The sequence below is a fragment of the Monodon monoceros genome, unplaced genomic scaffold, assembly GCF_005190385.1.
Source record: "Monodon monoceros isolate NGI ecotype Baffin Bay Population unplaced genomic scaffold, NGI_Narwhal_1 Super_Scaffold_18, whole genome shotgun sequence".
NCBI classification, from domain to species: Eukaryota; Metazoa; Chordata; class Mammalia; order Artiodactyla; family Monodontidae; genus Monodon; species Monodon monoceros.
The window spans coordinates 159,240,556-159,265,083 of NW_021703774.1; the positions used below are offsets into that span (position 1 = coordinate 159,240,556).

Here is a 24,528-nt window from a genome sequence, read left to right on the forward strand (position 1 = left end):
CAGGAGCTTGCTCAAAATGAATAGGCACTGAAAAATGCAAAATACCATTAGTGATGTAAACATATTACTGATTGACCTCTGATCATTCTGTCTTTGCTCTACTTTAATAGAGAGATCAATTTAAAAAGCTAAAGCCAGCCTCAGACTGGGGCTTCTCAGCCTAATCTATGTTCAGTTTATTGTTTTAGGAGTGTCCTGAAGAGTAGAACTAGGCTTGAGATTAAACAGGTTTAGTGGGTTGAAGTCATTAAGAGGCAATATTTTGGGCCTCATGGGGTAAGATCAGCATTTAAGGTCCATTAAGTTAATCATCTCCAAGATGAGTAGGTGCAGAACAGTGTGTATATCGAGCCAGCAGTTGTGCATTGCTAGAGTGAGCCTACATACATAGATACATACAAGTGTGCTTTATTAAACTGGGATAAATTCTGATGTGCTTACATAGGCAGGGTACATAAAGAACACTCACCTTTGGTAACAGAGGTGAGTGATATGTATGGGTATGTTATAAAAAGAAAACTTTTTCCTTTTGAATTTTGCGTCAGTTAAAAAAATGAGCTAATTGAAAAGTCAGCTCAATGAGTTCTTCAAATTCTAACCTGGTATTAACACTAATGGCATTCTTGGGCCAGTCATTTTCATGTGGTTTTCTTCTTCTGTGAAATGACCGAACCTATTCTCTGAGATCATTATGAAGAAGATAAGAAAATAATTTGAGCTATAAAGACACTATATAAAAAATGATATTATGATCTTTATCATATCTGGAGGTTAATCCATTTGAAGTCACTAAGATTTTAAATCATTCCCACGTGATTTGATTAACAGCTACAACCTGAGCTATTTTCTGGTCTCAGATCTGGCTAAGAAGAATAGAAATTTTCAAATTCAGTCTTTTAGGGTCTACCGAGATGTGAATATTGCATATTCCAAATTCATTCATTTGTTCAAAAAATATTTGTATACCTGCTGTACTCAGGACACCTTATTAGCTATGTCTTCTATCTTTTTCCTTTTTAATTTTTTTTTTTAAACATCTTTATTGGGGTATAATTGCTTTACAATGGTGTGTTAGTTTCTGCTTTATAACAAAGTGAATCAGTTATACATATACATATGTTCCCATATGTCTTCCCTCTTGCGTCTCCCTCTCTCCCACTCTCCCTATCCCACCCCTCCAGGCTGTCACAAAGCACCGAGCTAATATCCCTGTGCCTTGCGGCTGCTTCCCCCTAGCTATCTACCTTACTACGTTTGTTAGTGTGTATATGTCCATGACTCTCTCTCGCCCTGTCAAAGCTCACCCTTCCCCCTCCCCATATCCTCAAGTCCGTTCTCCAGTAGGTCTGCGTCTTTATTCCTGTCTTACCCCTAGGTTCTTCATGACATTTTTTTTCCCTTAAATTCCATATATATGTGTTAGCATACGGTATTTGTCTATTTCTTTCTGACTTACTTCACTCTGTATGACAGACTCTAGGTCTATCCATCTCATTACAAATAGCTCAATTTCATTTCTTTTTAAGGCTGAGTAATATTCCATTGTGTATATGTGCCACATCTTCTTTATCCATTCATCCGATGATGGGCGCTTAGGTTGTTTCCATCTCCGGGCTATTGTAAATAGAGCTGCAATGAACATTTTGGTACATGACTCTTTTTGAATTTTGGTTTTCTCAGGGTATATGCCCAGTAGTGGGATTGCTGGGTCATATGGTAATTCTATTTGTAGTTTTTTAAGGAACCTCCATACTGTTCTCCATAGTGGCTGAACCAATTCACATTCCCACCAGCAGTGCAAGAGTGTTCCCTTTTCTCCACACCCTCTCCAGCATTTATTGTTTCTAGATTTTTTGATGATGGCCATTCTGACTGGTGTGAGATGATATCTCATTGTAGTTTTGATTTGCATTTCTCTAATGATTAATGATGTTGAGCATTCTTTCATCCTTTTTAAGTTTTTTTAAAATTTATTTTATTTATTTATTTTTGGCTGTGTTGGGTCTTCGTTGCTGTGAGCGGGGGCCACCCCTCGCCATGGTACGCGGGCTTCTCACTTTGGCGGCCTCTCGCATTGCGGAGCACGGGCTCCAGGTGGGTGGGCCTCAGCAGTTGTGGCTCTCGGGCTCCAGAGCACAGGCTCAGCAGTTATGGCACAGGGGCCCAGCCACTCCGCCACACGTGGGATCCTCCCGGACCAGGGCTCGAACCCGTGTCCCCTGCATTGGCAGGTGGACTCTTAACCACTGTGCCACCAGGGGAGTCCCTATGCCTTCTATCTTAATGCAGACCTCCTTACCACTTAGCTAAAACCATTGCATTTTTTAATTGCCTCTATTTCAGCTACCCTCCGCAATCCATTTTACAAAGAAATGTCAAACCAATCTTTATTAAAGAACAGCTCTGATCTTGTCATTCTTTGCTCAACAATTTCAGTGACTCCCAGTTGAACACTTTTAGCCTCATATTCAAGGTCTTTGCTGTCTATCTTCTTACACTTTGCCTTAATATAATATGTGCTCCTTGCAGGCTGAAGCCCTTCCTCTGTACCTTTGCCAGAGTTTTTCTCTTTTCCTAAAACACCCTTTCTCTCCCACTTCTGCACATGCTATCTGCTCAGCTCACAGACCATTTCTTTATAGGCTTCCTTCATTTTCTTCTTCCCCAAAACTGGGGGAAAAAAATCTTTTCCTTTCTGAAACACCCCTTTCCCCCGTTATTTTATTGTTATGATCTATATGGTACATATGACACTTGCTTGCTTATGAGTACAGCATAACTTACCAAATAAAACAACCGGTATCTAAAAATTCAGTGCATAAAATGTGGCACCATCTTATTCCATGGATAAAATGACCAGGTCATCTAGCTAGTTTAAAATCCCAGAAGTTTCACTGTTAAGTTCACATCTCTAGCTAAACCTGATGTGGTTGGCACCAACTAGTGGCAGTACTCTGGCTTAAGTATCAGCGGGGCAATTCTGTGTCCTGTCTAGAACTTCCTGGATTTTATTAGTTATGTGACTTCTATTTTATAGGCTCGATCTGGGGATATTGGGCCACACCTGTACTCCCTGTTTTCTAATATGGTTGCTTGCCTTTTCTCTGCCAGCCTCACCCTCTTCTCTAAGTCCTACTTTCCCTCTCAGAACTTTAGTTTGGCCCAGAGGGCTAGGTGGAGAATGGAGCCAATTGCCAATGGAGCCATAAACTGTCCAGTTTTATGTCATTTTAGGGTTTTATTCTATATTTAGACATAAGGGCATAAACGAGTTTAGTCCATACTTGCATCTCACATAGGGCCTTGCATGTGGCACACCACAAATGTTTGAGGCATAGTAACTGGACCTTGGGAGGAAGATGTTTGAAGCTATTAAATTTTCTGTAAAATTGTTAGGTAGGTGACAGTAGAACCTGGAAAGGAAAAAAGAATTCTACTTTCTGACCATAGTAAGAGACATTTTATGTGGCAGGTTAGTCTCCTCATTGCTGAGGCTTTGCTGTTAGTGGTATTAGCTATTTCCCCTACTTTTCTCACATGAAAGTTTTTGTTTTCTTGAACTTTTCTAGACCTTATGCACATATCCTCTCAGTTCCTGTTTCGGAAACTGCTTACCCTGGGCAGACTCAGTATCAGCCACTGCAGCAGTCTCAACCCTATGCTGTCTACCCTCAGGCAACCCAAACATATGGACTACCTCCTTTCGGTAAGGCATTCTATTGTGAGGAGTTGCTAAGAATGTTGATTTTATCCCCCAGAAATTTCCGTCTTTCCCCCAAAAGCGAGCACGGCTGATCAGGAAGCTGAGAGATGCCACGTTGTTCTTGGCAGAGCACCTGCTCAGGCACAGGTGTGATAGAAGTTGGGTATGCAACTTTCCAGCAGTATATTTGATGCATGTCATATAAAATCATAACTTCTCAATACTCAGTTGTTTATCTGCCATAATGTAGCTATTTCCAGGATACTAAGTCTTGACTGTAAAGCTTGGAATCTTCAAGTGTTTGGAAACTCTTTGAGGAATTACAGTTGATTTGACTTACCATACAAAACATGATACCATGACAAATATATTTTGAGGTGGCTAATTTCTTGCTAAAACCAAGTAATCTACATATTCCGGATGGAATATACCTTATAGTTTTCTGCCCCCACCAACCCTGCTCTGTTTTGTCAATTTCTCCCTCTCCTTCCCTGCTGCCCCAAACTGATCAGTTGTTGCTCTGCTGAACCAGAAAGTCGTCTTAGAGGGGGAAATCCCCAGTTTTGTACAACCTTATCATGTGCACAGAGAATTTTGTTCTTTGGTTTTAGGTATCTTGTACATGAACTATAAATTAGAATGATTTACTAGAAGTCAGTTTGAGGTTCTTTGGGCACTTAATAGCTGCGCTTTTTCTGTGTGTGTGTGAATTGATAGATATTGTCAGTGTGCCTCATTGCCCCTTCCCTGCTTTCCTAGAACTGGTGTCAGAAAATTAAGAAAATACTGTATTTTTAAAAAAATATTCAATATGTTAATAAAATTATAACTGTGTAGCCTTTATTGAAACTAGCTAGGAATTAGAAAAATCTTTCAAACAGATTGCCACAGATTCTGGGTGTTGCTTGCCTTTGGTTTTGAGATTCCTAGTTTTCCTGGCCGATTTGGCTGCTCTTTTATGATACTGACAGCTTTCTTATCTTGAGGCTTGTTAGCATTCCTTAGCTCCTGATAACTACTAGAAACAAAAATTGGGGGTTATGTTTAATGGTAGTGGTAGTTGATAACTTCATGAGAGAAGAGAAACAGAAATGCTCTTGTTTTCCTGTTTGTACACCCATGCCTCGTGCCTGTCGGTATATACTGAACTTTTATGTTTCTGATGTATTTAACCAGACAAGACTGAGCAGTCCTTTTGGAAGCAGGACTCTGTGAATATGTTTGTGTTTGTTTTTGCATATATTAAAGCTAATTTATCAACAGCTGGCTAACAATAGGCTAGCAAGTATAAAGTATTTCACATTTTTTTTTTACTCTCTGTTTTGATTTAAATTCTTTATTAGAAAGCCAAAAGCGCTTTATGACATTGTTGAACAGTTGATTGATCCTGCTGTTCAGTGTTAAATAAAACTCCTATTATATCTCTGAACTCAGATTTTGGAATACCTAGCACAATGCCATGTGCATATAGGTCCTAGATATTATGGTATCTTTTATAATCACAGCATTTCTCTCATTTTAAAGAAAGAAAGAAAAATCTGTAAAATAGGTAGATCCCTGTTAAAAACTTGAAGGAAACAGTGTTTATTTTATAAAGAAATATTGGTTATAACAGGCTCTTTTATTAATCTATTTCTGTTTAATAATTGGGGGTGAGGGAAACTTGTTTAATAAGTTTTTCTTATCAGTAATTCAGAGAGAACTGTTCATTAGCTTAATTTGCCTTTGAATGATAGGTATGGCATATTCTTAAATTTTATAAAGGAAATTTTAAGGAAATGTTTATAATACTTTGTGTGTGTGTGTAATGCTTTTTAAAGTGCCTGTATTTTTGAAAGACATTTTCTTATGTTTTAACACATGGCTTCTTTTCTTTTATATCACTCAGATGTAAAACACTCCGTTTCTTCCTGTATAGCACAGGGAATTATACCCAATATCTTGTAATAACCTATAATGGAATATAATTTGCAAAAAACAAAAAAACTGTATCACTATACTATACACCTGAAATTAACACAGTATTGTAAATCAGCTACACTTCAGTTAAAAAAAAGACTCCATTTCTTTTTTTCTTGTGAAGATTTTGGTAATTTTATTATCTTAGTGTCGCCTGTTAGCACTAAAACTAGATTAGCTAGTCTGCTATTTTATTTCAGATGTAAACAGAGCTTTAGAAAATCTTACCGTAATATGATTGTATGTTATATATTTATACAGTAATAATATATTGTAATAATATTGAGTGCTTACTACGCAAGCAGTATGCTGAGAATGAGTGCTTCACACTTTACATTACTTTCTTATGTAATCCTCAGGACCACCCTTAAAAAGTAAGTGGCAGCATTGTCCCTTTTTATAGATGAGGAAACAGGCTTAGAAAGATTAAGTGACTAACCTGAGGTCATACAGTTAGTAAATGCCTAGGATTAGAAGTGCACCCCGGTCTGTTTAATTCCAGAAGTGCTCATAAATTTAGGTCTGTATGAAAAAGTTAATCTCACAGTTGAGTTTGAAATTTAAAAGTTTCCTCCTTTTAAAGAAGTGAGAAAAGACTAGAGGAAATCTAGGAAACCCATATTATGACTAATCTTTAAAAGTAAAGGAATGGTGGTCATATCTTTTCAGGGCTATATAGAAATCTGGTGAGATGGTAGAATGAAGATTTGAGGTTCCAGTGATCTGCATGAGTACGTGTGAGAGAAAGGGTACTCGTTCGTTTTTAGGGGCTCATAAAAGATTGGCTTAACTGCCATTGTTCTACCTTCTTTTAAAAGAACTTTAATATGAGATGGAGATTTGACAGTATGTATTAAGAGTCTTAAGGATGTTCATGCCATATCCCTCAGTAATTTTACTTTTAGGGATTTATCCTAGGGAATTAATTAGAGATAACCACAAAAATCTACTACCAAGATATTCATCACAGCATTATTTATAATAGCAAAAGATTGGAAACAACAGACATATTGAATTGAAAGGTATATGTTAAATTGCAGTGTATCCATAGAATGGAAAACTGTGTAGCCATTATAAATCATATTCTTAAAGAATATTTAGTGTCTTGAAAAAAGTTTATTATTAATTGAAAAAAGCAGTATATAAAACTAAAAATACAATATAATATACCAAGTTAGTAGTTTTTAAAAATATGTACATAAAGAATAATTTAGAAGAAAAACTGAATGTTAACAGTACAGGCACTACAGATTTGATCTCAATTACCAAGGAATCATGCAAAGTGAGGACACAGTTCCAATGTGTACAGGTTTCAGTTAACACAGTCCCGTGCAAAAGTGAGAATTGTCTGTTTTTTTGGTTTTTTTCGGTACGCGGGCCTCTCACTGTAGTGGCCTCTCCCGTTGCGGAGCACAGGCTCCGGACACGCAGGCTCATGAGGCCATGGCTCACGGGCCCAGCCGCTCTGCGGCATGTGGGATCTTCCCGGACTGGGGCACAAACCCGTGTCCCCTGCATCGGCAGGGGGACTCTCAACCACTGCGCCACCAGGGAAGCCCTGTCTGTATTTTTTGTGTGTGTGATGAGACTATGCAATTTTTTTCTTTTCACTTTCTATATTTTCCAAATTTTCTATAATATACATCTACTTATAGTTAACAAAAGTACTCAGATTAAATTACTTAGTATTTATAAGAGCTCATCCCAGTGAGGTATTAAATCAACAAGATATTCTTTCATGTGGTTTTTTTTAGCATTTATATGTACTTCGATTCTTTTTTTTTTTTTTTTTTTTTTGCAGTACGCGGGCCTCTCACTGCTGTGGCCTCTCCTGCTGCGGAGCACAGGCTCCGGACGCGCAGGCTCAGCGGCCATGGCTCACGGGCCCAGCCGCTCCGCGGCATGTGGGATTTTCCCAGACCAGGGCACGAACCCGTGTCCCCTGCATCGGCAGGCGGACTCTCAACCACTGTGCCACCAGGGAAGCCCTGTACTTCGATTTTTAACCAAACTAATCTTCTCTAAATTTCCACTACTCTGATATATATTACTGCAAAGTGAACTGCTCAGATTAGTTTGGTTAGTGACTAGCCAATAGGGGGGAAGTATTTGTGCTGAGAAACTTGGGTAGAGTTTGTGATAAGACCCCACTGTGGGGCAGCACGAGAACAGCACTCAGGGGCAGACTTCCTTTGCCATTTTTAGATCAGCTGCTGCTCTACATCAGGCTCTTGGTACTTAAAATGACTTGAGAAAGTTTACTTGTAGGCAAAGAACAGTGGACCAGGAGTCAGGAAGCCGGGATTTCATTTCTTCTTTGCTGCTGGCATTAGTGCTCTACAGTCACACCATTTGGTCATGCTACTTGTTACTTGGAATTCTGCAAAGAGTGCTTTTAAAGGAAGATAGACAGATAGATACACACACACTTAAAGAGCAGGGCTACAGTGATACTGGAGGCAGTGTCCATATTGTCTTTTATTCCTCTGTTCTTCATAAAATAATATTCAATAGCTACTTTATGTTTCTGCCCCAGAACATTCAAAACTATCTATTATTTCCTCTACTTGTCTTGGACATTTTGCACTAATTTCTGACCTTATAAGATGGACCAGTTTATAGAAATTTTACATTTTGAAACTTTAAAAATACATACTGAATAATGAGACTAGCAAAACTCTCTCAGTTAATACTATTCTTATTAGTAAGATAGTATTTTAGGACAGTGTAATAATAAACATGTTTACAAACCCAACACCTCAGGTTCAGAACCTATTTAGGAAAAAAACACATTGATTACAATAAATCTGAAAGTTATTGTGACATTGAAAAGGCAAGTTGTTTCTATGTTTCTAAAAAGTGTGATAGTCAACCACCAAGAATCTTAGCACTAATATTCAAATTTCACATCATAAATGTTTAAAAAAACTACATTCTCAAATATTTTTTATTGTTAAATGTCAGCCATAACAAGGAATTAAGCTGTGGCTTACCTGGGCAAGACTGAAAATCATCATGAACCAAGGGGTGGAAGGGGGTGGAGGGCAACCCTCCTAATTTGTGCTATAGAGATGTTGGCATTCCTTAATCTCCTCAGATATGTTATTTCATGTGTTTAGTAGGTGAGAAAAGAATATGTCTTGTTTTTTTAATGCTTTAGCTTGATAAATTAGGAGTTTGGGATTTACACACTACTGTATATTAAATAGGTAAATAACAAGGACCTACTGTATAGCACAGGAAACTATACTAAATATCTTGTAATAATCTATAATGGAAAAGAATCTGAAAAAGTGTGTGTGTGTGTGTGTGTGTGTGTAGCTAAATCACTGCTCTACAGCAGAAACTAACAACATCGTAAATTAACTATACTTCAATGAAAAAAAAGTTTGAGACAAGGCAATTACCATGTTCCACTGTGAACCTTTTCAGATTTTAACATCTTTTTTTTTTTTTGCGGTATGCGGGCCTCTCACTGTTGCAGCCTCTCCCGCTGCGGAGCACAGGCTCCGGACGCGCAGGCTCAGTGGCCATGGCTCACGGGCCCAGCCGCTCCGCGGCATGTGGGATCTTCCCGGACCGAGGCACGAACCCGCGTCCCCTGTATCGGCAGGTGGACTCTCAACCACTGCGCCAGCAGGGAAGCCCTAACATCTCCTTTTACTATTCTTACATTTACTTATCAACAAATTTTACAGATCTGAGTTACACTAAGATATCTGAGGGCCCTGGTGAAGCAGAGGTCCTTACTCTCAAAGCATTATATATTTATAAATTTCTTATCAGATTAAGAGTATATGAAGTGAGGTAATGTTGAATTTGAATCTGTGGCTGACCTTGGTATTGATTTCTTACCTGGAATGTGTTTGATGAATCTTCTTGGGCCTAATTATCAGCTTCAACTATATTGATCCCGTAGCTATAACTATTCAGAGCACAGTGAGGGTTTTTTTGTTTTGTTTTGTTTTTTGACATCTTTATTGGAGTATAATTGCTTTACAATGGTGTGTTAGTTTCTGCTTTATAACAAAGTGAATCAGCTATACCTATACATACATCCCCATATCTCCTCCCTACAGTGAGGTTTTTAATAGACTTTTGCATAGCCAAAATTATGACAAAAACTTGGGGTCTTCCCTGGCAGTCCAGTGGTTAAGACTCCATGCTCCCAATGCAGGGGGCATGGGTTTGATCCCCAGTTGGGGAACCAAGATCCCGCATGCTGCACAGCGTGGCCAAAAAAAAAAAAAAAAAAATTTTATGACAAAAACTCTTCACTCATAAAGGATATCCTTAGGCTGTCGTGTAGAAGCAAGCTTTTTTAATGGTTTCCTAGTTTACTGCAAATGAAAAAGGAGATACAGCCAGAAACAGGAGATTGTCAAGAAGTGACAGATCACAGAGAAAAGACAAAGTGATACAAGAGCCTTCAAATCATAGAACTGTAATTGAGTTCTACTTAGTACTAAGCAAATGTCTTCACATATTGCAGTAGCCTCTGGGGATGTTTCTGTAATGTACATAGCACAGCACAGTATAGATCTGAGAAAAGGTATGGTCACTATTTCCTCCCTGCTAAGAAGGCAGGAAAGGATATAAATATTTTTTAGAAAGATTGTCACTTAGGAGCATTGTGATAAAAACAAAACTGAATAGCTATGATGTCTTATTATATGTTCTAACAGGGAAAGATATGTCTCAGGTATTATGTGGAAAAGCAAATTATGAACAGCATGTAACATCCCATTTTTATTAAAAAGAAGAAAAAAAAGATTAGTAAACAGAAGAAATCTGAGTGACTCTTATGCAAACTGAATAGCAGTTAAGTCTGGATGGTGGGATTATATATGACTTTATATTTCTAAAAATTAGAAATTATATTTCTGTTAACGTTTTTTAATTTATAAAAGTAAGCAGGTATGTCTTTCCTAATCAGAAGAAATAAAGGTAACAAAATAACCAGCTTAAGAAGGCAGAGAAGTATACATACATTTTAGAAAAATCTGGTGCTTGTTTAATGGGTAAGTGAATTTTAAACGTATGTGGAATGTCTCCTACCTAGACAATGCAGATAAATGATTTATCACTACAGGAATGTCAGGCACTCTACAACAATGGTAGGGTGTCAGTAGCCCTTTTTCTGAATGCTGATCGATTTTCCCCATCCATTGAAGTGAACTTACATACATACATATCACTATTGGGTTTTTGACAAGATTTTTGTTTCTATGGCCCCATTCCCCAATTCTTTGAAATTGTATTTGCTTGTGGTATATTACGAGCGGGAGATTCAATAATTTTCTCTTACAAGCAAATTTATTTTTGTTTTAAGATTTTGATTTTAAACCTACTGGCTGATGTTTGAAAGCATAACCATGCTCCTCAGTTCCAGTGTTTTGTTTGTAATTGGTCCAATTTATCTGATTCAGGTGCATTGTGGCCAGGTATGAAACCTGAAAGTGGTTTAACTCAGACTCCATCTCCAAGTCAACACAGTGTTCTTACCTGCACTACAGGGTTAACCACAAGCCAGCCAAGCCCAGCACATTATTCTTATCCCATTCAAGGTAAACAGGCATGGTTGTGTGTGTTTTGTTTTTTTGTTTTTATAAAAAAATTATTATTGTTTTTTGTTTTTAATCTACCTGTATCTCCAGACATACTGGGTAATGTAGGATATTTGCATTTGTGCATGCTTTTTGTGTTAGACAAACTAGAACCTAGGAGTGTGGTTCATAAGTAGTTTAAGCTTTTGTGAACTGCTTAATAGAATTGAAGACTCCTCTTTTGCACGTTGGTGTCCAGAAAACCTGTCTAATTTTGTTCTAGTCTGTTCTCAGTGGCATTTTGTCCTGTAAATGAGCAGAAGACTCCATGGGTTAGAGCTTTGCTGACTTCTTTTATGTGAAGTCCAAATAGACTGGAAAGTGGGATTGAGTGCTGCTTTGTGAGATGTGTGCTGCTTTTCTGCTGTGGTTTTTGTTATGCCTCCACCCCCATTTACTACTTCTTGGTGAGCTTTTCTCATTCAAAAAATTCAGTGTTGTTTCTATTTTGTGATGGAAAGCATAGCATTAAAGCTTGAACTCTAAACATCTCTGCCTTCCTGAGTTCTTCCTCTAAAAGGTTAGAATTATGACAGGACTATTTGGAATGAAGACAAAGAAACTCAAAAGGCACTGTGGAGTTAATTCCTTACCCTTCCAAGTCCAATGCAGGGAATTTATCATTGCTCCAAATTGGGAATTAATGTCCATCTACTTGGCTTCTCATCTGCCTCCTTTCTCCTGATTTCTCCCAGCTTTTAAATATTATTCCTTATAAAACCAGTCCTAGGTATTCTTTTTTTTTTTTTTTTTTTTTTTTTTGTGGTACGCGGGCCTCTCCTGTTGCGGAGCACAGGCTCCAGACGCGCAGGCTCAGCGGCCATGGTTCACGGGCCCAGCCGCTTCGCGGCATGTGGGATCTTCCCCGACGGGGGCACGAACCCGTGTCCCCTGCATCAGCAGGCAGACTCTCAACCACTGCGCCACCAGGGAAGCCCAGTCCTAGGTATTCTTAAAATATAAACTTTGATGATGAAAAACTGTTTTGATGTAGATTATATTAAACAAAATATTTTGATTTTCAGTATTAACTGTTTTCAATAAAATGACTGAGGACTACTTTTTCTTAGTCTGTTGGGAACAACTGGTTACTGCATTCCTAAGACCTTTCTCTGAGCTACCTTTTTCTCTTATTGTTTACGGAGTCTCCTCTTAATTATTTTCCCTTCTTTTTATGTTTGTCCCCTCCCCCTTCTTTCTTTCTAAAATGGGAACAAACCAGGAGGAAAAAAACTGAAGAGCATGACTTTGCCTTCTCCTCTACTCCCTTTCATTTTTATAAAGTGTTCCTCTACTTTGGTAGGCTTTGGGGTCCAACTACAGGCAAATCTAGTAGCCAGGTCCCTCCTAAACTGATATATCTCTGATGACTACAGCTAGGTCATGAAAGAAAAGCAAGGAGTTCTCTTCCTTTATATTAATAATCCTCTCCCAAGGTGTAGAACCACCACTCGTCTGTACCTGTACCTTGAATTTGAGGAACCTGATAGCTGTGCTTACTTCTCCCTCTTTGTAAAACAAGAGGAACCACCTTTTGGGGGTCTTTTAAGACCCATTGCTTTAAAAAAGTCATGAAGCTGTGCTTTCAACCTCATTTGCCACTATCCTAATTTCTTACCTTTTACTACATTTTTTCCCTTTAGATCAATTAACCCAATTTCCTCCATTGTGCTAATAATGATCACTGTTGGTATTTGTTAAGTGCATATTATGTGCTTAGCATTATTTTAGCAGAGATAGGTGTTACTCATGTAATCACAACACACCTATGAGGGAAGTACTGTCATTAATCTCATTTTACAGATTTGGCACATAAGACACACAGTAAATAAGTCAAGGATGTAAGCTGGGCAGCCTGACCCCAGCACGTGGGTGTAATGTTTATGATTTTCAATGTAGAAGTCATGGTATCAATATCAACCCCCATAATTGAGAACCTATACTTGCAAGTATTTAAATTCATTTCCCTTCCATTTTCTGGTTAACCTATTGGCCCATTATATTGCCATTAGAACTTTGGCAAAGGGTAGAAATTAAGGCAGAAATGAACCATCAAGTTATCAATTTTTGCCATTTATTCTGAGAAAAAGTTGGTAGAAAGCAAGTGGTAACAATTGGCTAAAAGGAAATATGGGTATTACTGGCACATTTGAATCACCTGGATCCTCCTCTATCAGTATCACTCTGCTCACCCCCACTTTTCATTTCCTTTAGCACAGATAATTAATGTGAGCTCTCCAGGGCTTCATCTTCCCCCCTGTGTAACTACCCAGTCATTCCACGGAATAAAAACAAGGAGCATTGTATTAATTTTTTTTTTTAAGTGGTCGAAACAGCAATGTCCCCTCATCCCCTCCAGAAGCTTTCAACAATTGACAGTAGCCCATCTTCCCAGGGGAAGTTAGGGAAATTACAGCAAATTCCACTTCTGGCTTGATCAGCTCTGATCAAAACCTTTTCTTTAGTTTATACTTCAATGCTCATGAAAACCCTTTGATTAAATAGATCTGGTGTCTTTATATCAACCTTTTCCTAGAGTGTCTGTGACTGTGTGGCCCAATCTCTGGTTATTTTCTTCAATTGAGATGATTTAAATAATTAAAATTCAAGTAGCAAAATTAATTTCAGAAATTTCAGAATTAATTTTAACCCAACCTTGAATTTCAGTGAATGTCTTTGGGCTCTGATAGTGTTGGTAACACACAAGAGCCTTTTGTTGACTAAGAGATTTGTTTTGTATTTTAATAGACTTTATTTTTTATTGTAGTTTTAGATTTGTAGAAAAATTGAGCAGATGATACAGAGAGTTATATATCTCCCTGCCCTGCACACAGTTTCCCCTATTATTAACATCTCACGTTAGAATGGAACATTTGTTATGATTAGTAAACCAATATTGGTACATTATTATTAATTAAATCCTAGGTTTATTTAGATTTCCTTAGTTTTTACCTGATGTCCTTTTTCTGTTCCAGGACCCCATCCAGGACACCACATTTCATTTGATTGTCATGTGGCTCCTTAGGATTCTCTTGACTGCAGTTTTTCACACTTTGCATGTTTTTGATAACCTTGACATGCTATTCATGAATCCCACGAGTATTTATTGAGCTTTACCTATTGTAGGCCGGGTGCTTTGCTAGACGTTGGAGGTGATGAATAAGGTAGTAAGATTCTGCCTTCATGGAGCTTACAGACTAGGAGGGGAGGCAGAAAACAAACAAGTAAATTAATAGGTTTTGAAAAGTGCTCTGAGAGGAAAAAAGAATTGGTTGTTGTGACTGGGAAAACAAGAAAGGAATTAGTTCTAATAGAGGAGTCCAGAGAGAGTCTCTCTGGAAGTAGACATGCTGAGAAGGAATGATCATGCTGGAGGGCAAGAGGGACAGACCAGGGAGAACAACAATTCAGGCAGGGAGAGCAGCATTGCAAAGGTCCTTGAGTGAGAAAGAGTCTCTCTTGTTTTGAGTAACTCGAAAGCTGGGTGAGCATGGGTGGTAGAGAAACATTCATAAAATTAGAGAGGTGGGTAGAAACTAAATCTTGCACCAACTTCTATGTGCCATTAACCCTTGGGTTTACCCTCCAGCTTTGGGGCAATGTCACTTAATTCAACTGTGCCTCTCACAGTTCTATAACCACAGCCTTCTGATTAAAGCTATCTCTATCCTGACTGTTTCAGGTGGATCTCTAGTGGGGCATGGTTCTCAGAAGCTTTGTCTATGATTTCACAGCTCTGTTGCAAAACAGGAGTGGGAACTATCGGAAAACAATTGGCCATGCCATTGGCATTTGGAGAGCTAATAGTCTTTAAATATATATATCAATAGGAGTTACCACTTGAGTTTTATTTTAGCCTCTAAATTTATTTTTGTTGCATATTTTATTGCTGCTGCTTTTGTTTTTTAAATCTGCAGTTGAATTTGTTGTTGTTGAGACCTAGATGTATATTTATGTGGGATGATCATTGCTTTTTTTTTGAGGTGCCTGGCTTTCTAGTCATAGTTGTGCAGGGGGTACAGCATGTAGTGATTGTGTATTTTTTTTTTTTTTTTTTTTTTTTTTTACGGTACGCGGCCTCTCACTGTTGTGGCCTCTCCCGTTGCGGAGCACAGGCTCCGGACGCACAAGCTCAGCGGCCGTGGCTCACGGGACCAGCCGCTCTGCGGCATGTGGGATCTTCCCGGACCGGGACACGAACCCATGTCCCCTGCATCGGCAGGCGGACTCTCAACCACTGCACCACCAGGGAAGCCTGATTGTGTATATTTTAAAATGAGTTTAGCTTGGGTTCAATGCTGGTTACAAGAGCCTAAATAAATACTATTTATTTAATTATCATCTAACTTTTATCACTAGAATTTAAACGCCATGAGGGCAGGGACTTTGTCTTGTTCAGTACTCTACTCCTCAGTGGCTGGAACTGTTTCTGGGCACATAGTAGACCCTGGTTTAATGAACAAATGAATGAATGAATAACACATGTTAGAAATGATTTGATTGAGTTGGAGAAAGAACTGTTATTGAGCCCTATAAACTTTCTAGGTTAGCAGCCCAACATTTCCTGTAATAGAAGCCACTATTGCTGAGAGGAATTTGTGATTTTTAGTACTGCACTTGTTAAAAACTTGGTATCAACAACTAGCTAATCAAGTCATTAAACTTCCTGTCAGGGATAATTAAGAGTATGTGGCCAGTTGTTTGTAAGGTCTGCCTTTTTACCTCCAGCCCAATTCTGTAAGTGATCTGAAAATTGTTAAATTTATAAAACTACCTTGTCAGTCAGAGCACCTTTTTCCCCATGTGTGCAGATATCAGATGTGAATGAGTTGTACCTGTAACCGTTTATAAATCATTAAGAAGGTAGAATAGAATTAAAGGTAAATGGGAGGAAAAGAGGAATATATGTTAGGATTAGGGCTAAAGAAAAATTGATCTAGAAATGGAGTTTGCTGGGAGAGATAAACTTAAGAGATTAAATACTTCATTTTCTTTCCCACATTAAATCACTTATGTTTAGCCAGCAGGCCTGCCTAGCATAATGTACTGGTAATAGAATCTGGAATGTACTCAAAGTTCTTTTCCTACAAGAATAATTAAAAACTACTTGTAGAGTCATTTAGCTTATATACAATGATTTCTTAGGACTTCCCCCTTAAGGGAAAAAATATTGATGGGAAGAAAATATCATCTATAAATTATAAAATCTGTTTCATTTAGGTACTGGGTTTAAGAAAGTAAACAAGAATCCTTTAGTTTACCTGGGGGAAGGAGTACTGTAGAAAAGAAAATCTCCCTGGATAGTGACAAAATCTGATCCCTAGCTCAGCCACTGACTCTGAGGAAAGAAAGAGCACTGGATGAAGAATTGGGAGATCACAGTTGTCATTTTGACTATCTACCTTTAACCCCATGACTGTGGACAAATTACTCTAACTCTTCTTTGTCCCAAGTTCTTCTGAAAGCTAGCAGTAGCTGTTCCTTATATCTAATTTACTTCAATCTCTTCTAGACTTTCTTCTAAGCAGAGTACCCTTGGGGAAAGGGATAAAAATTCCCTATGATTTTGACCAGTCCTCTCAAGTTTCTGCTGCATTTGTTCACCTGCACTATTCTTTTTCTTTTAATTAATTTATTTATGTATTTATTTTTGGCTGCGTTGGGTCTTCGTTGCCGTGCGTGGGCTTTTCTCTAGTTGTGAGCGGGGGCTACTCTTCGTTGCAGTGTGCGGGCTTCTCATTGCGGTGGCTTCTCTTGTTGCAGAGCACGGGCTCTAGGTGCACGGGCTTCAGTAGTTGTGGCTCACAGGCTCTAGAGCACATGCTCAGTAGTTGTGGCACATGGGCTTAGGTGCTCTGCGGCACGTGGGATCTTCCCGGACCAGGGCTCGAACCCGTGTCCCCCGCATTGGCAGGTGGATTCCTTAACCACTGTGCCACCAGGGAAGTCCCACCTGCACTATTCTTAATGGAGATTTTCCTAATAACTTTCCCTCTAGAGGACTTTGTCGCCAAGGGGATAGGTAGTCAGATGGTGTGGTTTACCTGATGGTGAGCCTTTATGGTGTGTGTGACTGCGGTAGAAACCATGTATAAGTATGCTTATGATGAGCAAAAGAGAGGAGTTCAAGACCAGTACCTCACAATTTCACCTACATTGTCCACCTGAGAAACGTCACTGTGACAAATACTAGTCACTGAGGATTTTATTAAAACCCTGGTGGAATCTGTGATAGAAGGGTGTGAAAAAAACCCAAATTTCTTGTCGTGAGACAGGCAGCCTAAGTAGCTTATGAAGTAAATTTTTACCTGGCCAGAATAATATTGAATATTTTCCGAATTTTTCCAGGCTCATGGGTGAAATCATTAAATGCCAGAACATGGTGTTTGTTGAAGCAACTCCAAGCACTTTAGAATTTGGAAAACTACATCAATTTCTCAGAGTAATTGTGTTGCACCAGGAAAGGCATAATTTGGGGCAAGTGACAGTAAATATCACAGTGTAGGACTTAACACGTGGATTTGCCAGAGTTCTTGTTGTTTCTGCTGGTGTCAGTAGGTCACACTGCAGGTGAGTTATTTTTCAGCTGCCAGAGAAGATGGACTGGAGTGATTTGTTTTAGGTTCTGATTTCACTGGTATCATTAGTATGAACCAGTGCATTGTGTTGTATCCTTCTAGGACTTTAGTAGGAATAATTGAAGACTCAAGTTGAAACAAAAATGTGTGAACTGTTTTATTTCTAATCAAGTCTAAATTAAGGTATGGCATGCAAAAGAGCAAAACCAGTATATAGTATTTATTTCCTTTGTCAGTGTTTTTTTATCTCCTTATAGATCTGTTTACTTAGGACAGAATATATTTTGAATTTCATTTAGGCGTTTACATAATATCTTTTAACACTTTCAATCTTATAGCTTCAAGCACAAATGCCAGCCTGATATCCACTTCATCTACTATTGCCAATATTCCAGCAGCAGCAGTTTCCAGCATCTCAAACCAGGTACGGTGCTGCTTTTGTTCCTCCTGTTGATACGGTTCATCTAGCTAGCTCTTCCTCTCTTCTTTCCATTATCAGTTTGCCGATCTAAGGAACAACCAGTATGGACTGTGGAGAGACCTTTTTCTGGATGCCCTCAGGACTGAGACCTTGGATGGTTTCTCAGGCTACTACCCAGTTTCTCTCATTCCATTGCTAAGACTATGAATGATATGATTATATCTGCTCCTTTATCTACTGTGTGTGTGTCTGTCTCTTACCCTGCTGCTACAAGAATGTAAGCTCCGTAAGGGTAGGGATTTATTTTTCTATTTTGTTCAGTTATTTGTTCTGAGAGTTCAGAAAAATGCCTAGTACTCACATTGAAGGCACATAATAAATGTTTGTGGAAATATTACTTTGACTTTTTTTTACTTAGCCACTCATTTCTTTGTGAATTAGTCTGGTCTTGGTCACTATTCTACTAACTCTGTATGTTTAGATCACTTGTAACATCTTCAGTGTTTTAGGGTTTTTTTGGTTTTGTTGTTATGTTTTTATTTGTTGTTTTCTCTGCAGCAATTAGTATTATCAACCATTGCCTCCATGGATCTTTTTTTGTGGCTGCAGTTAACATTGCTATTCTGGTTCACTTTTTATGTTTTGACTGTTTTTGCATTTGTTCATTCTTTTAGTCCACAGGTATTTATTGAGTTCCTGCTGTGTACCTGGAATTCTTCAGGGTAACATCTCTCTCCCTTTGCATATCCTGTCTTCTGTCATGGACAGTCTCTATTTAGTTTTCCACATGCTTATTATTTCATCCCCAGGAATGTTTAACCACATTCACAATGTCCATTTACTTCTTGCAAAATGAAGATTCTAGTCCTGACCTCATGATCTCTACAGGCTTCCTGCTGATTGATGGGCTTTTTTTTTTAAATATCCTATTATTTCCCTAAGTTGACCATATCTAAAACCAGCCTTTCATTCCACCCTTTCTTCCGTTTCCCTGTCCTCCAAAAGTAATATCACTTTTTCCTATGGCTTCTCAATTCTTGTCAGTTACACTATTTTTTAATATACCTAGGCCTAAAACCAGACCAGTCATCTTCGATTTTTTTTTTCCTTACTCAGCCCTAATCCAGCCATTTCTGGAATTCTTTCCTGCTTTTGCTTTTTCTTTTTCTTTTTTCTTTTTTGGCTGCGTCACATGGCATATAGAATCTTAGTTCCCTGACCAGGGATCTAACCTGTGCCCCTTACAGTGGAAGCGTGGAGTCTTAACCACTGGACTGCCAGGGAAATCCCTGCTTTTTCATTTTTGCTGTCATTTCCCATGGTTTAGCTTTTTCCTCTTTAATCTTGAGTTAACTATTCATCTCATCTTTAATTTTTCACCGTGCCTGTACATTTTCTAAAACACTATCTGATTAATTTTCTTTAAATGCCACATTTTATCCTGTCACTCACCTGTTCAGAATCTTTTCATATTTTTATTTATTTGAATTTGATGATCCCCATTTTCTGCTCCCACACAAACTATACACCACTGCGTAAAGAATCCAATCCAATCCTTAACCAGTCATTCAGGCCTACAGAGATCCTTTGTTTCATCCAGACTCAACATCTCTGGCCCCTTAATAAAACCTTTCCAGGGCCTGTTCCTTTTCCTATCCCCTGTGCTTCTTTGTCTCAGAAAGTTCTCTGTCACAGTCTGCAGTGATAGTTGTCTTCCTCTGTATTTTACTCATTTGACATACAGTTTATTGCTAATTTGTTGGAAATGGTTTTTGGTCTTCTATCCTGCTAGATTTTTAACTCCCATGTACCAACACATACACACACACACACTCACACTGTGAATTATATTTGGCTTATGGTAGATGCTCAGTGTTCTTTATAAATAATTGGTCTGATCAGTTAGCTTCTTCCTGCTTGTCACCAGTATCAATTATCAGTGGAATTTTTTTAAGGTGTGTATTTGAGCTGTGCATCATACCCATTTTTTACAGCTTTTTTAAGGTGTAATTGACATACAGTAAATTACACAGATTTAAATTGTATGATTTGATAAGTTTTGTCATGTATGTGCCCGTGAAACTACCAAAAGTTCCCTTCAAATATTTTAAAGAAACTTTATTTTTAAAGAAAGCTTGATTATTTAAAAAAAGAGAGGGGACTGCCCTGGTGATCCAGTGGTTAAGACTCCATGCTCCCAATGCAGGGGCCCCAGGTTCGATTCCTGGTCAGGGAACTAGATCCTGCATGCTGCAACTAAAGATCCCGCATGCCACAACTAAGACCCTGAACAGCCAAATAAATAAATATTTTTAAAGAGAGAGAGAGAGATACTCAGTTTTTAAACTGGGAAACTTTAATGTAGGATATTCACTTTTTTGTTTAAGCTCATCTATCCTTAAAAGCACTATCACCTAGTGCAGTGCTTTATAAGCTTCTTAAGGAGTAGCCTCTTTCCTTCAGAAATTCTGTGCAGAAATTCTGTACATAAAGTAGAAAAAAAAAAAGGCTGGTATAGTAGAAAAGGGACATTGTGTGCACAGTGCATGGGACACTTTGCTCTCAGCCTTAACCTCATCCCAAAGACAGTCCCTGAGGTGTGTCCTCTTGACTCTTAGGTTTCCACAGAATGCATTTTGAAAATCATTGGTTTAGGTGGAAGACTATATAGGTTAGGTAAATAAGAAGTCGGGTTAATGTTTTAGGGAAATAATTGTGAAAAAGAGGGACATGAAAGTCTCTTGTGTTGAAATTAATGTTATGCTCTGGCTAAGTGGCTTATTTTCCTCCCTTATTCCCTTTGACCTACAGGACTATCCCACCTATACTATCCTTGGTCAAAGTCAGTACCAGGCTTGCTACCCCAGCTCCAGCTTTGGAGTCACAGGCCAGACTAACAGTGATGCTGAGAGTACCACCTTAGCAGCAGCCACATACCAGACGGAGAAGCCTAGTGTCATGGTACCTGCTCCTGCAGCACAGAGACTTTCCTCTGGTAAGCTCTACATTTGGCTTAAGGGCATTTCATCCAGCAGGTGATGGTGAAGATTACTTTGTTCTGGTCTAAGTCACTGTTACCATGCTATTGGCCTTCCTTCTCAGGTGAGGAATATTTAAACACTGTAACCAGACAACGATGAGTCGTTGGCAGACTGAATATAATACCTGATGCTGTGAACAGAAAAGTACCAAGAATGAAAAGACTTTATTTATGACTCCCACTCCACTCTCCCTGTAGCTATAACATGCTTGTTACAGAGAACTTCAGAATCTTAGCACATGTTATAAAAGCTGGAGGACTCCAGTTTTAGTCTGTGCATAACTGACTTCTGGTTAGGCCTCAGAACAGTAGTTCTTAACTTTTTCTGTGTCATGGATCCCTTTAAGATTCTGAAGAAAGGTATGGTTGTTTTTCCCCAAAGAAATACATAAAACTTAACCTACAAATGTAAACCTCTAGCTTTGAAATGGATCAATGAATTATGATGTCCAGATTAAAAGATGCTGACATAGGGCTTCCCTGGTGGCGCAGTGTTGAGAATCTGCCTGCTAATGCAGGGGACACGGGTTTGAGCCCTGGTCTGGGAGGATCCCACATGCCGCGGAGCAACTAGGCCTGTGAGCCACAACTACTGAGCCTGCACGTCTGGAGCCTGTGCTCCTCAACAAGAGAGGCCGCGATAGTGAGAGGCCCACCCACCGCGATGAAGAGTGGCCCCCACTTGCCGCAACTAGAGAAAGCCTTCGCACAGAAACGAAGACCCAACACAGCAAAAATAAATAAATAAATTAATTAAAAACCAAAGGACTAGTGTTTAAAAAAAAAAAAAATCCTGACATAAAGACTTTATGCACACATTCAGTAAACATATGCACATACTTTTTATCCCTATTTTTCATGAAAATTTGGTGGTTCGCTGTCACATCATGTAACTTGGGGAAGGACTGTTTATCGTTAACACTGATGCATTTTTAAAAACAGTGGTCTACATCAACTAATGCAGTTTTCTGTGCATCTTGCCTCTACTGGTCTTCTAGATAAAGACATACAAATGGTTGCTGCTTTGAACGTACATAACTTTGAAATCATTACATGTGTTGATGCCTTAGTTTTGAATTCATTTCTCTAAATATCTTTGTTCTTCATAACAATTTTAACTTTTTAATAATGGAGAGTTTCAAACAGTGGCAGAAGTTGTCAGAATGGTATAATGAACCCTTATATATCTGTCATCCAACTTAAGCAATTCACAACTCATAGGCAATCTTGTTTCAACTATACTTCATCCAATTCCCTCCTCAAATGCCAGGTATCATATTTATTGATAATGCTTGATAACATAACCACAATGCCATTATCCCATCTTAAATATTCAACAATAATTCCTTAATAACATAAAATACCAAAGGGTATTCATATTTCTAGTTTTCTCATAAATGTTAGGAGTTTTGTTTTTCTCTTTACAGTTTGTTTAAAATAAGATCCACGTAAGGTCCATACATTGTGATTGGTGGATATTTTGTTTTAACCTATAAATTCCCCTATCCCTTTTTATTTCCAATTGTAATTTATTTGTTGAAGAAACAATCAATAGATTGTTTGTCCCATACCATTTCTCAGTCTAAATTTCGCCAGTTATAACCTTAGAGGGTAGCTTACCACAGCCCACTGCCTTCTATATTTTATTTAAAGTGGTAAATGGATCTAGAGCAGTGGTTTTTCAGCTAGAGGTGGTTCTGTGCCCCCTGCCTCCACCCCCATGCCCCCACACCCAGGGATATTTGGCAATGTATGGACCCATTTTTGGTTGTCACACTGGGAAGGGGGTACTACTGGCATATAGTGGGTAGAGGCCAAGAATGCTGCTTAACCAAACATCCTACAATGCACAGGACGTCCCTTCACAACAAAAATTATCTGGTCCAAAAAGGTCAATTGTGCCAAGTTGAGAAACCCTGATCTAGAAGCTTGATCAGGTTCAGGTTTAATTTTTTTTTTTTTTTTTTTTTTTTTTTTTGGCAAAATGACTTATAGATGTGTTCTTCCATTGAGAGGAAGGCATATAAATTCTAGTTATAACTCTCTTCATGATGTTTGGTCTACATTTCCAAATTGCTTAAGTAAAGTTTGGTATTCCAGCCTTTATCCCTGCAACATGATTCTTAAGGGCAGAGAACCTGCTGACCATTCTGCTCTGGTTCTTATAGCCTGTGACTACACTGGCAATACCGGTGTCTCACTTTTCCTTTCCAGGAGACCCTTCTACAAGCCCATCTTTGACCCAGACTACACCAAGTAAAGATGCTGATGACCAGTCCAGGAAAAACATGACTGGCAAGAACCGGGGCAAGAGGAAAGCTGATGCCAGCTCTTCCCAGGACAGTGAATTAGAAGTATGGGAAGAAACTCATTTGAGTTGCAACCTTTTTTTTTCTCATTTCTTAAATTTATCAGATATATATCTGAAACTCATGAGATTATGTGGTTCTGTGTTGTATACCCTATAATTCCTGAGCAAGAGAAAATGAATTGGCCAAGTGAAAAGAGAAATGTAAAAACACATTACTCTATGCCCATATCTTACCATATCACTTTCAGATCCTTTTCACCAAGAGCACTGAAAAAGCTTTTTTGAATTTAGGTGGCCAGGTCACTTTTTAAGGGAAAGAACAAACTGTTTTCTGTATTCCAGAGGAGAACAGAAAGAATAATGCATCATATTCAGAAAGCAGAGGGTGTCACAAGTAATATACTGTTCTCCATTTAAAAATCTCAAAGTAAAATGAGAGAACTAAAGTGCTTTAGGCCAAGTTTCTGTGAAACATGCAACCAGATCTCGTAACTTATTAATGAGATTGGCTCTCACTTATTCTGTAGTTTAAACACTATAGGAATTTATTATGGGCATACATTTGGCTTCATTATTAAAAGACTAGAAAGTCATACAAAATTCTAATAATAATGGAGTTTTGATATTAATCCTTTTGTTTTCTTTCTTCAGTTTTTCTATAATGTGATCATTTAATAGGAGGGAAAAGCCATATTTAAAAATGAGTCCATTGACAGGTGTTCAGAAGACATAGGTAAATTGAGGCTATGTTTGAAACCTCTCTTCCCTTTTGTTACTGGGGGCAGCGGGGAGGGCAGGAGGAGAAAGAAAGAAAATCTAAAGACCTGATATATTTCTTGGAAAAAACGGAGGACTCACTCATTTTTTAAATTGTGGTAAGGTATATATAATATAAAATTTACCATTTTTT

General features: G+C 38.4%; 1 protein-coding gene across 14 annotated transcripts in view; it reads left to right on the top strand.

The window, feature by feature from the left end:
* Window positions 1–24,528, top strand: part of EYA3 (EYA transcriptional coactivator and phosphatase 3) — a 147,253-nt gene that overhangs the window by 97,664 nt on the left and 25,061 nt on the right. For 12 of the 14 annotated variants that reach the window (XM_029229429.1, XM_029229430.1, XM_029229431.1 and 9 more), the window contains 5 exons: window positions 3,570–3,706; window positions 11,092–11,229; window positions 18,185–18,270; window positions 21,079–21,262; window positions 23,522–23,661. In XM_029229429.1, the coding sequence (XP_029085262.1) occupies window positions 3,570–3,706; window positions 11,092–11,229; window positions 18,185–18,270; window positions 21,079–21,262; window positions 23,522–23,661 (685 nt within the window). The remainder of the gene's footprint in view (window positions 1–3,569; window positions 3,707–11,091; window positions 11,230–18,184; window positions 18,271–21,078; window positions 21,263–23,521; window positions 23,662–24,528) is intronic. The other 2 variants (XM_029229438.1, XM_029229440.1) reach the window with 1 other exon arrangement.